This window comes from Octodon degus, unplaced genomic scaffold (assembly GCF_000260255.1).
Source record: "Octodon degus isolate 3935 unplaced genomic scaffold, OctDeg1.0 scaffold00017, whole genome shotgun sequence".
Lineage (NCBI taxonomy): Eukaryota > Metazoa > Chordata > Mammalia > Rodentia > Octodontidae > Octodon > Octodon degus.
Window position 1 is genome coordinate 24,089,245 of NW_004524593.1, and position 14,363 is coordinate 24,103,607.

A 14,363-nucleotide genomic window follows, 5' to 3' on the forward strand; every position below is an offset into this window, starting at 1 on the left:
AGGAGAAAGCTGCTCTGTGATTGTCAGGGATCTGGGTGGCTGGAAACAGCCGGAAACCCTGGTGATGAGTGATCTTTCTTACCACGATTGAGCTTGAGAGGTAGGGGGTTGATGGGAGGCCTGGGTTCGTCCTGTTTCCAGGGAGCTGGAGCGGGGGCAGTGAGGTAGTGGAGGTCCGACCATGAAGGGGCCCTTGGGGCCAGGCCCCTCCTCCCTTCTTTCTTCTTCCAGGCCGCCATGGTGAATAGCTCTCCATCCTGCATTCCCACCCGACACCATGCCTCAGGCCCAGAATTGGGGGTGCTAAGTGACCATGGCCCAGACCTCTGACACTGAGCCAACAGACTGCATGCCTGCCAGCTGCCCATGCCAGGTAGCCATGGCCACAGCAGAAGCTACAGAGCATCTAAGTCTCTCAGCCATCGCTCTCCTCTCCAGGACCAATTCTGGGAGGACAAACCACTCTTGAACCATGGCACCTCCCACTGTTCTGCCTCTATGTCCACATCCACTCCCCACTCAACCAGGGAGGCCTGCCTAGACTGTTGCTAGGCAGTTTCTCCCTGAGTGGATGGGCTCCATGGGCAGAGGGTTACCCTGGGACTCCACAGATTGAATGCCACATGCTGACCTGCTCTTCATGATCCTGTCCTAGTGGCTTCTAGACAGAGGCTCCACCTGGCCAGACCATTGGCTGTGGCCCATGAATCAGGACACAGCTACTAGGTTCCTCAGGTCTCCCAAGGTGAATCAGGAGATCAAATGGGTTGTTAGGGTTTGTGTCTAGGTGTCCCTTCAAAGCTTCATGCAGTCTCCAGGTGGCTTCTGGAGTTTGTGATTGATTACTGTGGGTGTGGATGCTGCATCTGCCCTGGGGCAGGTAATTTGCATTACAATGTGAGGTGGGAAGAGAAGTCAGTGGCTTGAGCTGCTGCTAGTCTCCTTTTGTACTCTTGCTCTTTGTTGCCACCAGGAAAGGTTGCCCTCTGCCATGTGCCAGGCTGCTTTGGAGCCAGCTGAGTATGGACTGAACTCTCCAGCAACTGTGAGCTAAATAAACCTTTCCTTCCTTCAATTTGGGTGTCAGGTATTTGTCTCAGCAATGAGAGAAGAGTAATTAAGATTTGGGTCTACACAGTACTACTTTAAACAGTTCACATCAAGGACTGTCCTTGTTCTCCACTGTCAGGAGAGACCGTGGCATCTTTAGGACTTCACAGATTAGAGAGCCAAATATGGGAACCCCTAAAGCCATTAAAGAATTTCATCTTACAATTCTGTTTTTCTCCAGCCACTTGCAGTACCCTTACCTGTACTGGTCAGTGCTTCGTACAGAAACATTTAGTGCAAGATATGTAAATAAATAAAGACTTGCAGGATTAGATAACAATGGTCACCCACAGAAGCAGGCCTGAGGGGTGGTGCGCAAAAGGGCTGGCTGCAGGCTGGAGAGCTGGCACCAAGCGAAGACTGGGAGTGCCGTGTAGAGTCCCACTCGAGTCTGTATCAAGGCTGAAGGGTCTGCGATGGAGGCTAGGAGACAGCATCCCAGGAGAAGGTGCGGCCTGGAGCTCCTCTGAAGACACAGAAGTGAGCTGTCTTTGTTTTCCTTGTGTTCTAATTGGGTGACAAGCCTGTGGGCTGGTGCCACTCATGTGCAGGGTGGGTCTTGTGTCTTCAGCAAATCCCTCAGCCACATGCAGCGCTACCTGATCCAATCAGTTGGGTGTTTATCCCTAAAGGTGACACGATAGGCAACTCACAGACAGGCGGTTCCCTTGGGACTCTTGTTGGGATAAAAAAGAGTTAATATAGAGATGTGATAAATAACCTGCAAGGCATGTGAGATGAGAAAAAAGAAAATAGGGTAGCAATGGCTGCAGGAGTAACCAAAGACAATTAAACCTGTTTTTGTGTCCTTGCTCCCAGATGCCCAGCAGGTTCTCCCATATAGCCTAAACATTAATCTTGGACACATACGATGGGATCCTGTTATGTTCACCCAAAGTAACCCAAAGGCTGAGACCCAAGATATACAAAACTAAGACCAAAGGTGGGCAGCAGCCTTTTTGCTCGAGCCCTCACTTAGCTCGCATTAAATGTCTGTGTGTCTGTTTGCGGCCGGCGCCTGTGAGTCTTTCCTAACAGACTCTGTCACTTCCCGAGGGCCTGTCCCTTACATTTGTGCTGCATTAGGTTTCAATGTAGGAATTTGGGGACAGCAACATCAGGACTCCCAAGAGCAAGTGAGCACCTTGTTCCTGGTTCTGGGAGTTTGCAGACAGAAAGCCTGGTGTTGAGGTTGTCTTCCCTAGCAACTGTCACCCCACACCTGTGGTTCTGTCCTGTAGGGTCAATTGTTGGTCCCTGACTCTGTCCTGGCAAATCCAATGGAGAGAGAAACAGGCCCTCAGTGTGGGTGCTGAGGAGCTGTGACCCATTCCGGGCTCTTTCTGTGTGTGTGTGTGTGTGTGTGTGTGTGTGTCTGTCACTCTGTGGATCTCTATGTCTCTGTCCCTGTCTCTGTCTCTCTGTCTTTGTCTCACTGTGTCTCTGTCTCTTTCATTCTTCCCCCCACCCCTTGCACTTCATCAGCAGCCCTATCTCAGGCAGTTAGAGAGAGGCCCACTTAGCATGGAGTGGGGCCTGTCCTTGCTGTCCTGTGAGTGTGGACAAGTGGCACTTCCAGCCCTGTGGAACTTCCAATTGGCTGATTCTCTACAAACCCAAGAGACCCTCAGAGATGCTGCCCAGCTGCCTGCATGCTGACCCATGGTCACTCCAAGAAATCACAATCCTGTTTTTTAAACCACTCAGTTTTGGGGTCATTCATGTCACAGAGATGAGCTAATTTTTTGCCTTCTCCTAGCTTCCCACACCCTCATTCTGCCCTGCGCTGGTGGCATCACATCCCGAAACGCTGTCACATATGCTGTGTGTAGTCACCACTTCTCTTTACTTATTCCTTTGTGTATCTTTGCTATGTCAAAGGCAAAGAAACTGGACAGTGGCAGGGGTTCCATCCTCAGCTTGCCGCACCATGCCAGCCCTGCCCCCTGGGGGCGCTGAGATGGTGATTGAGACTGGGCGTGGTGGTGTGTGCCTGTGATCCCAGCACTTGGGAGGCTGGAAACAGGAGGATCACTACGAGTCAGATCTACATAGAGAGACCCTGGAGACCCTGTACTAAATTAAAAGAGAGAGAGAGAGAGAGAGAGAGAGAGAGAGAGAGAGAGAGAGAGAGGCAAAGAAACAGGAGTTACACAGCATGTCCACCATGAGTTCTGTGGGACAGGGCCTCTGCTTGCAACTGTCTGACTTTGGAGGCAGAGCTGGCCAGGTGCAGCTCGGTGGCAAGTGCTTGCCCAGCATGAGCAAGGCCCTAGATTGTCTACTTAGCTCCAAAACATCAGGAAAAATGAGCTGGTGTTGTTCCTCCACCCACATCACCTGCAAGTCCTACAGTGTTGAAGCTGCTGTGAGCATCGTCAGAACCTGCCTCAGAACTTCTGGTCCTGACTGGGTCACAGGACCAAGGCACTTTTCCTGCTTCAGCCTTCCAGAGTGTCGGGATCACAGGCATGCACCACTACATGGGGCATAATTGATATGGGAAGTAAAAGACCAGGCAAGTTCAATGTTAAAGTACTGGAAAATAGATATGTTTGCTTTAGGTGCACTGTGGGAAAACAAGAAAACCGTAGGCTTCCTAGTGTTCACAGGATGCGAACTGTCCCAGGGCACATGCAGAGAGGGTTCTGACTGCTGAACCAGTGTGCCTGCCTCAGACCTGGGATTCACCTCTGGGCATCAGTTCCCTCAGGCATAGGACAGGATTATGGCGGCATCTGGGCTCCCGTGGGAGGAGCACATGGCTGTGTGTCTGGTGTCTGGAGGACGGTGACCTGGGAGCCCATTGACCAGGGCTCAAGAGAGAGCAGCGAGGGGGCCTGGGGGAGAGGTGCCCTAAGCAGCCTAAGCCGTGGAGTCCAGCAGGGCTGCCACTAGGGCGTGTGAGTGACCGGCACCTTCACGGGCAGACCTGTTTGCATCTCAGTTTTTTCATTTCTCATTCATTCGTTCACTCATTTTCCTCCCCTCCCTCCCCTGCTTCCCTGTCCTCTCATCTTCCCCTCTTCTCATCTGCACTCCCACCTCTCCTCCAGGTGAGACCAGACACCAGGTGTGGGCCACCACCCCACACCGCAGAGGAGACTCACGAGTCCCCACAGGCAGAAGCTCCTTTGCAGTCTGCAAACTCACAGGGGAGCCTGGCCAAACATGTCCTGAACTGTCCCTGTCATCCCAAAGAGGCTGAGCCCTCATGCCCTGGCTGTGCTGGGAGGTGAACTGGGGTGCATGGGTGACGTCAGACTGCACAGCAAGGTGACAGCTCCTGTATGGTGTCTGTAGAGAAGAAGTGCACCTCGTTGGTGGAGGGGACCCTTGGGAGCAGCACCAGCACCCTTTGCTATCCACATGGCCCTGGAAGCCCCAGATGGGGAGCCAAAGTCACCCCCGTTACACCCTCCTGCAGCTGAAGGGCATCTTTCAACCATGAGCAACCTCTGGACAGCTCCAGAGCTAAGTTCAGGCTTCCTTGTGATCACAGGAGAGAAGAGGGAGGGACGAAGAAGGGAAGGAGAGGGAAAGAGAGAGAGAGAGAGAGAGAGAGAGAGAGAGAGACAGAGAGACAGAGAGACAGAGACAGAGACAGAGACAGAGACAGAGACAGACAGACACACAGACACAGACACAGACACAGACAGGCAGAGAGCCAGAAACAGGCAGAGATAGAGATTGAAAAAAAGAGACGGGGCACAGAGAGACAGAGGGACTAGTAGCCAGCAGAGGGAGCCAGCCAAGCACAGTCTGTGTTGGGCATGGGTTCCGTTCTACAGGAGCAGCCCCTGCAGTTCTCGGAATGTTCTATGCCAGGACGATTGCTCAGATTCCAACAGGGGACAAAACAAAGACAGGGGTCTCAGTCACCACCATGTGGAGGGCGTTACTTAGGCAAGGGCGCCAGGGAGGCCTGCAGAGCTCAGTGCGCTGCGGGGCACACAGCCAGTCCTGTGTGTGTGTGTGTGTGAGCAGTGTGTGCGGCCAGTGGGTGGCCGGTGTGTGTGTTAATGTGTCCTCAGGGTGTGTGCGGTCGGTGTGTGTGGTCCGCTTGTGTCAGTTGCTCATCCCTGCACAACTTCTGGCACAAGTCTGGGTAAAGCAAACAAAATTTCTTTCCCTGTTCATGGTATAAAAATGACTTAGTTTTCTAAACTTATTAAAATAAAACTCCAAACAATGACATTTTCCTGATCAATACCAGTCGCTTAGCCTTGTAGGGAAAGGGGCCTGGAAAGGCAACGCCATCTCCGTGCTTTGTCTTCCCGCCTCAGTGCTGGCCTCACTGACGGCAGTTTCCTGCTGCAGGTCCTCTGCAGCATGTCACTTCCTAAGCACCGAAAGGGTAGCACCAGTCAGGACATGGAGATGTCAGGTGTGATTCATTCATTCTGGTTTCTCTTGTGCTGAGGGTGAGAAGACTTTGTGGCTCATGGAGAAGGGATTGAAAGGGCACAGGGGACAGGGAGACAGCCAAGTGGTACTCCAGCAGGAGACCCTGGGGTCACCTGAGGCTTCACAGCCCGTGGTGCGAGGCCCAACACACGGCCCCTTGCGGCAGCTTGGTCCCTGCCCACACCCGGCTTCCTGAAGCAGCTTCCTCTGCAGCCCGCTTTCCCCTTGGCGCCCTGACACCACCTCTTCCTTTTCATTTCTCCTGTCACTTATCGCTTCTAATGGTCCATGAGGGGCCTGCTTGACTTCCTTTCTCACCAATAGGACAGCGCTCGTGGAGGAGGGTGTTACTATTTTTGTCTGTAAGCACAGCCAAGGACCAAAGGCACTTCCTGGTACACACAGGTGGTTAATATACACTGGTTGGGTCAAAAGACAAAATTTCAGCATGTACAAATTAAAGGACTCGTTGGATTTTTTGTGTGCGAGTCTAGAATCTGGTGATGCTTTGTTCTGTGGCAATATCCCAGTGAGGTAAGCAGAGCTGTCTTTGTCATTGGGACACAGCGTATGCTCACAGAGATGATTAATTTTTGACGGTACTGAATATTGCATGCTTGAACGTTCTTCATTATATCAAATAGATGCTGACGTCTAATGCTTTATGGGTACTTTCTTCATCCTTTAAATTATTCTATCCACATTTTAAGGCTTGAAGATTTTGTTCTTCAAATGCAATACTGTGTAAAGCTGAGGTTTTGAATGTGTTTCTCAATGCTTTGGTTGATAACTATAATTTAAGAAGTGAAACCATAAACTTTGACAGAATATGACTGCTGTCTGGTGCTATGATTATTGTAGAGGAAGAACAGTAATTTTTGTTCACCTAAGTTCTACTTAGAAGAGACTTTTGATCAGGGATCTGGACATGCAGCTTCTCCAGCCTGGAAAGCCACGGAAGGGACTTGCCGAGCGCCGTCGTGGAGCTCACGGGCCCCTCGGGAAGGGAGCTCCGCTCCACCCCACTCCATGGGGCCTGGAAGTGGGGTTCAAGGCGAGCATTTCCACATGGAAGGGGGCTGCTCATGAGGCTGCTGGTAGAGAGGAAGAAAGCGGCCACACGGTTTTAGTAGGCGAGATCCCTGCTTTGGAAGACAGATTGATGAGAAACAGCACCCGGAAGCTTACGTCACAGAGACACCCAGGGGGTGGCTCTCCAAGTGGCCTTGCACCCCCGCTCATGTGTACCTGGCATCGCAAGGAAGAGCTTGCTTTGGAGCGGGGACGAGCAGAGGACAGGCTCTGGGTGTCCAGGGTGGAGCCGAGGTGCGCGTGTGGATGACAGGTGGAGGCTGTAGGCAGGCTTGCTGTGGGGATTCCTGGGCTCCACCTGGAGCCTGAGCTCTGAGCTGTCTTCTGTGCAGTCTTTACTCCTCTGGGCACAGCAGGGAGGCAGGCGCCTGTCTCTTTAAGTCTGTGTCCTGACCTCAGGCCAGGGGAGGAGGCAGAGCGCTTCCTGCCTCCACACTTTATTCACCTTCAGCTCAGCAATTCTTTGTATTTTGGAGTGACTTTTTCTGTTCTCCTGAACTAGATGTATGCTGTGACAAAGCGCAATGCTGCGGTTTAGATCTAAAATGTCTCCCAACAGTTCCATGTGTTGGGAAGTTGATTGGATCACGGAACACTGTGCACGTCCCTGTGGCATACCAAGCTGTGAGGGGCGGCTGGCGGTGTGGCTTGGAGAGAGTAGTTTTCTTGTCCTCATGCCCAGCTCTCTTTTCTGGCCAGTGTGCATGAGCGGCTTCTTCCAAGGCAGCATCATTCTGCCAGGTTGTTTCTGCCTTGGAACCAGATGACCATGGATGGAACCATGCCACTCTCCTAAGTTGCAGATGTTCCATGTTTTGTCCTAGTATGGAGAAAATGACTAACAGAGGACAATTCTGAGTTGTTTCACTTTTGTTATATGTCAGAGGATAGAAAGAAAAAAGAAGGGAAGTTAGCTGTTAACAGCTTCAGGGGGAATCAATGAAAGCTTTCCACATCCTTGAATCTCCTCTGTAACTGATGTAAATCCTGTGACAGCGCACCACCAAGACCAACATGCCTGTGCCCACAGAACTCCTGCCTCTTAACCCCAACCCTCCCTGCAGAAGCAGCCCTCTCACCCTATTTTCCACCCTTCTGTCTCACTTAAAACTGATGCAGGTACAGTGTGAATGAATGACCTGTGCTTGCTTCTCCAGTGGAGTCTGTGGTGAGGATGCTTTCAGCACCAGAGCCACGGACACTCCTAGTCTGCCCAGCCTTGGCACTGGTGCTGCCCAGCTGCATCCACAGAGGGTTGGGACGCCCTGCGCTTCACACAGCTCTGGTCTCGAGAGCTTGGGTTGGACGACAGATTGTTCTTTCTTCCATTGGTGACTCCTGGGGTGGTGTGATGAGAGGCAGATGGCAGGAACGGGGGCTGAGTGTGCTCCTTGCAGTACAGAGGCGAACGTAAGAATGACCAGTCCAGCAGGTCATCTGGAACAGACAGTGTGGTATCCTCTGAGAGCTGGAGAGAAACCCATCCTGCCCAAACAGTCTCCTTGAGAAAAGGAGAGGAAGATCGCTTCTCGGCCTTTTGGCTAAGATCAAGTGGAGAAAAGGAGAGGAAGGTCCCTTTGGGATAGTAGCACATATGTCAGAGTGTCTCTGGACCTGGGTTCATTCTCCTTTGGATCTGGTTTTTATTCTTCTTTGAAATGCAAACAGGGTATATGGCTTTCTGGAGTTGTTCCGTGCCCCAATTGTCCCTGAACTTAGAAGAGTGGTACAGATTCCAGTAGAATTGCTCACCAAGCCTTAGCCAAGAAGATTCCTGACACTGTGCTTCTGCAGGTGGCCTTGGTTAAGCCTGGATAGACATCATGATCAGTGGTGGATGTAGACAGTGGCAGCCTGAGCTTCTCACTCAGGCTTCTCCTCTTCCTCCATCTGTTAGCCTAGCAAGGACCCTGAATGTCCCAGCTAGCATGACAGGCACCCCTGCACGGTCTCTCTAAAATGATTTCCCGAGGTGGTAGGATCCATGAGCGGACAGCTGGGCCTGCCAGAATCCCCTTCCTGTTACTGACACCATTGTCTCCAGTTCTGTATTCTGGGCCACCCAAGAACACACTTACTCCATTTCCTCACTCACAACCAACTAACAACCCTACGATTTGCTCTGACTACTAAGTCCCAGTTGCTGCCCCCATTGGGCAGTCCGCTGCTCAAGCCCCCTTGTAAGAGTGGAGCACTGTGGGCCTGGCCGTGACCCCAGTTTCCTGGGCTCTCTTGGATCCTGGCTCCATGTTGTTCTGTGCCTCTTCCTGGTTTTGTTCTACACACCTTGGGCCTCACTGTCTAGGTCCTAAGTGGACACCAGAGTCCAGCTATGGGCCAGGAGGAGTACAGTCCCAGCAGCCAAGTAGCATCGGCATGTCCATAAGGGAGTCCTGAGAGCCTAAACTCCAGAAACACTGTCTACCCATGTTGTATGTGCATGGACATGCTACCATGAATTTGCTTATTATATCACATTGTTTTTATAAATTTACGTTTTTCATATTTAGTCAATGAACCCAGCAGCCTGGTAAGCTGTTCAAAAAAGATGTGCAAAATGTCCTAGAGCCCATTTTGCATGACAAATGAAAATGCCTAGTGGTAGTGGAGCTCACAGTGTGGTGAGTGGACTTCAGGCCAGGGAGGGTGGACCTTGGAGGGAGGTGGGGAGGTGCCTGGGAGCCAGGAGGCTCACATGGGTTTTGAGATGGGATCCAGCTCTCCCCTCATCCGGCCCTGGCCCGCCAGTCACAAGCCTTCATGGGAAACCAGTCAGCAAGCTCATTCCACATCTGGGTTAAGAAAAAGCACATTAGCCACCACTCCCATTTTCCAAAATTCAAGTAAGAATTAACTGAAAGCGGAGGAGTCCATGAGAGGCAGACTTTCGTGTGCCTGTCAGGCTCTAGCAAGGTGTGCCAGGAGACAGCCTAAGACAGCAGAATTTTAGTTCTTGTAGTTTTCTTTAAAGCGGCAAATGAGCTGGCAGGAAGTGCGTGAAGGAGCAGAGAGCGCTTTGGACTGGGAGTGCGTTTTGCCAAGATACTTCCTTTGAGTGAAACACTTATCTACATGTGCAGTGCTCAGGCCTCGAAGAAGTGGCAGGCAAGCACTGTCCCTCTGTGCTGCATCCCCAGCTCCTGGGCAACAAGCTAAATACTGAGCAACTTGAGAAAAATGAAGCTTAAGTCACCTGTGGAATTTAAGATTCATGCAGAGTGAGGCAAGGCCAGCTTGCCTGCAGGATGGAGAGGGGACCTGGCACCCTGAGTCACAGGTTGAGACCGAGGCTGGCTGTCCTCCCAGGGTCTTCCACATGAGTGCCGAGGAGCTTATACCATGTGTTAACCCAGAGCGCGAGTGAGCTGATGAACCCTAAAAGGTCTATGGGGAATTCGATGTGAGAGGTGACACAGAAAATACGATCCAGAGCCAGCTTCCACTCAGGAGGCAGAGGTAGGATTGCTTGAGCCTAGGAGCTTAAGGCCGGCCTGGGCCACATAGACAGACTCTGTCACAAAAAAAAAAAAAAAAAAAAAAAAAAAAATTTAAAACACAATCCAGTCAAAATGAAAACAAAAACAAACAAAAAAAAACTCCCACAATCCAAGGGCTGCAGCTAGTGGCTGAACCCTTGCTTGGCATACCTGAGGCTCTGGGTCCCATCTCTAGCACTGCAAGAACAAAAGCAAACACACACAAACAATTCAAGTGACATTCATAGACATGCAATCTTATTGTACAACTGCCACAGATTTATTTTGAAGAGTATTTTTCAGACTAGTGGAGTAAGAGTTGACGAAGAATACAGAGTACTTCTCAAAAATAGTTGAGTTTGTCTCAAAACTGAGAGATTAAAAAGTAGGAAAAATGAGGCCCACATGGGTCCTAAAATCTCTGTAAGGAGAAAATGTTATTTTGCATAGAAATTTCATTTCTCTAGTCCGTACTTATTGAGACCTGCAAGGCGCCAGGTCCCCTCTCCATTCTGCAGGCAAGGCTGGTCTTGCCTCACTCTGCATGCTTCTTACCTTCCACGGGTGACTTGAGCTTCATTTTTCTCAAGTTACTCAGCATGAACTTACAGTTTCTGGCAGGATAGTGGCAGGAGAGGAGCCCCTTCTCATGTTCTGACCCCCACACCTGGGGCCTCCTGGGGAGGGTTCATCTACACTGTCAAGTTGCTAGTCTGGAGGGGTTAGTAAAGCACACCCGGCTGTCTCTGGATGGGTCATAGAAACATGACTCTGGGGACCACAATCTTTTTTCTCTCTGCTTCTTCCGGGGTTGCCTCTGTGTGAGCAGCTTGGCTCAGCTACGCCCTCCACCGTGATGTCTCTGCCTTCGACCGAGCTGACCATGGCTGAAACCTGTGAAGCCATGAGCCAAGTAAGCGTGGGCCTGGCTGATCCTCTCACACGTCCTCCGGGTGCTCTCTGAGCTCCACTCCCCATCGCGGCTCCACAAGCACCTATTTAACCTAGTATTTTCAGAGAAGTTCAGGAAGACAAGACATTTAAAAAAACTTTAATATAACTCTGTTATTATAACTCTGTATAATTTTAAACACTTTGATATTGTCGTGTATTTTATTATTATTATTATTTTTTTGGCGGAACCAGGGATTGAACTTAGGCCCTTGTGCTTACCAGGCAAGCGCTTATTCTACTGAGCTACCTCCCGAGCCCCTGTCATGTATGTATGTTAATAACAAAATAAAAAATCTGTGGATTTAGCTTATTTAATTTTTGCAAATCTCTGCTATAGACTAAAATCAATTAACCTAATCAGAGTAATTTTCAATCATAAAATCTGACTTCATTTTTCAGTTCTAATAAATACACTAATAAACATTCAAAACCCTTATTGAAATCATTAGAGATTATGAATACACCTAAAATATATTACTAACATTAAATAATGTTAATGAAGGTTAAAGTATAGATAATGCGCTTGCTCTTATAATGACTTATCTAAATATGAATTAACATACATATCACTTTTAATTACTCCATCTGTGACAACACAGTGTGACAGTTAAAATCCAACACGCTTCTGAAGTAACGGAGGTGTGATTAAGACAGGACACTCAGTGCAGGTGGGGTGAGCTGAACTGGGTATGGTCACTAACTTTTGTAGTAAAGAGCCACGGTGGCTACTTAAATAATTCTGTTAATGCCACATATGATAAAAATATCCATAAGAGAAAATAAAAATATCTGTTTGGTTCAGCATGTAAGGAATAATTTTTTGTTAACAGTAGATGAATTATTATTATATTTTATGGAACGAAATAAGACAAAGGTGAGTGCCATTGGAGTGTAGAAGACAGTCCATAACATTACACGAGACACTGCTTCAAATGACATTTGTAACAGAAGCAGTTTAGAAGGAACCACACAACACGTTGGTCCTCAGGTTTCAGCCAGTGTGCTCTGAGGCTAGCCGCGGTTGGGAAACATTCTTGTTACACTCCTCTGATTATTATTGTCACTAGCCAGCACTTCCTTGCTGTTTGCAGGTGCTTCTATTTTTAGCTAATGAAAGCCAGGGAGAGGAGGATTCGAGTAGTTGCATAGCACTGCCTACATCCCAGTTTTGTCTCCTTGCAGGTCTTTGGCCCCATCATGGGCTTCCTGAGCAAAGGTTGTCCTTCTTGCAAAGGTGAGTGGATGCTGGGAAGAGCACATCTCCAAGATATTGGTCAAGGTGTAGACAAACAGCTTACCTGCAGGATTCCTTACCAACATCGGTGCCACACTCCTGGGGCTTTGCATAGCTTAGTTTGAAGACCACTGCTTTGTTTGCAGCAGAAACAGTAGCTGGCCCCACACTCTGCCAGGCTGAGTTGGCATGGTGAGCAGGGAGAGGGAGTTGTCATGTGTTTTGGTTAAGCAAACACATCAGAGGCGAAATGGATGCTTGCCTACAGTGGCCTGCACAGTCCATGAGTTCTATCTTTTTGTTTTAGACAGTTTGTCTTATTGTACTAAGTTCTGATTCAGCTTTTTGGTGAGTTTTATTGGCACATATACAATCACTGGCATATAAGGGAACATTATTTCAAAATGATTTTCCAGTTTTAAGGCAACTTTTCACTTCCAACATCTAAAGCTCACTAGAAGCTTCTTAAAGTCTCAAATTTATGTTCAAATCTTATTGCTGTGCTGGATGATTATGACCTCATTCCTATTAACAAGAAAAGCTGATTCTTTAGCGAACTGGTCAGAGACATTGTGGACTTCAGCAGACCCCACATCATTTCCCTTCTGCCATCCCCACTGAGAGACAGGAAGGGACTGTGTTTTGTATGCCCAGATTAGCAAGTTTTGGGACATGAGCGAAACACAGGTCATTCATTAAGTCTTTATCACACATTCAAAACAAACAAAACAAAACAAAACAAAAAACCCCCACAGGCTATCTGCATAGATACATATATTTTTCTTGGAATTCCTGTACCTTCAAGGCCCAATGTATGGCATATACATGTCACTTATTAAGGACAGAGGCTTCCAAATGATCCTTTGTTCTATAGATTGTGACAACCTAGCAGTGAGTCGCCTCTTCCAAGGGCTCAGTCGTTGTCCCCCAAAGTCACTGTTTCTGACCTTCAGGCTATAACAGAAAATGCTCCCTGCTCCCCCAGCTGGTATACTTCAGCTTGTTAGTTGCCCAGGAACAGTTCCTGTCCCAGTTCCCATGGCTTCTGATCTCTTAGAAATAGCTGGGCACTGTGAGGCACGGCTGGTCACTAGGACGCGCATCGTAGAGACCCATCCCCAACTGACAAGCCTTCTGCCTCTGCGCTTCCTGCTTGCTTAACTCATATAAGTTCTAGGCCACCAGAGATCAGAGCCTGATATGCTGGGAGTGATTCTGATCAGCACCCACCAACATAAATGAATCTGCCTTTGGATCCTTGGTGTCATTTGGCATTTCTGCTTGCTGTTGCAAGGCCACACCCAAGCAGATAGCAGGTAGCAGAGGTGGCATCTGGGTCTTTAACTGTCACCTAGCTCAAGACCCACCTGTCTGAGGACAAATGTTCCCCTCCCGCAGTCCCTCAGGAAACCCTTGCTACCCTAGGACCCAGATGAGGGACCCAGGGATGAGGGACTTCTCACTTTGTGGATCCTCGTGTTCTCTGGGGGATCTTTGTTCAGGGAACAGGTGCTGCCAGTGCTGCCCTATCCTATAGGTTGCAGTGGACCTAGATACAAGAAGGGCCTGGCTCGGGCAGATGAAAGGTACATGTGGCATCCTTGGAGTGCACTCCTGTGTCCTCGGGTGGACTTTGTCTTCTGGGTGCCCCGATGGTCCCTCAGGGCATGGATGCAGGATCCCTACAAGCCCTTCACCCCTTCCTGGACCCCATGTACCATGCAGCTCTTTGCGGACTCCTCAGCATGGTGCCCTGCATATGACAAGCATGTTCTCTGCTCACGGCTCCTGTGCTATTTTGCTCCCTGTCCTGGAAGCCCTGGACTCTTTGGTCTATATCACTGTGAATGGATGTGTTCTAGACACAGTGCAGATGCAGTCTCTATTTCTAACCCTTTATGGAAACTTGTGCAGCGAAGATGTGTGAACTGTGGCTCTGCTGTGTCATTCAGGTGATGAGGACTACAGAGGACAGCTTTGTCTTGTTCAGGTGATGAGGACCTCAGAGGACAGCCTTGCCCTGTTCAGGTGATGAGGACCACAAAGCACAGCCTTGCCCAGTTCAAGCGATGACCTCAGAGCACAGCCTT

General features: G+C 49.5%; 1 protein-coding gene across 1 annotated transcript in view; it reads left to right on the forward strand.

The window, feature by feature from the left end:
- Window positions 1-10,941: 10,941 nt before the first annotated feature.
- Window positions 10,942-14,363, forward strand: part of Dnah14 (dynein axonemal heavy chain 14) — a 394,744-nt gene continuing 391,322 nt past the window's right edge. The window contains 3 exon segments of the mRNA XM_012513730.1: window positions 10,942-10,998; window positions 12,222-12,273; window positions 14,226-14,301. Coding sequence (XP_012369184.1) covers window positions 10,942-10,998; window positions 12,222-12,273; window positions 14,226-14,301 — 185 coding nt within the window.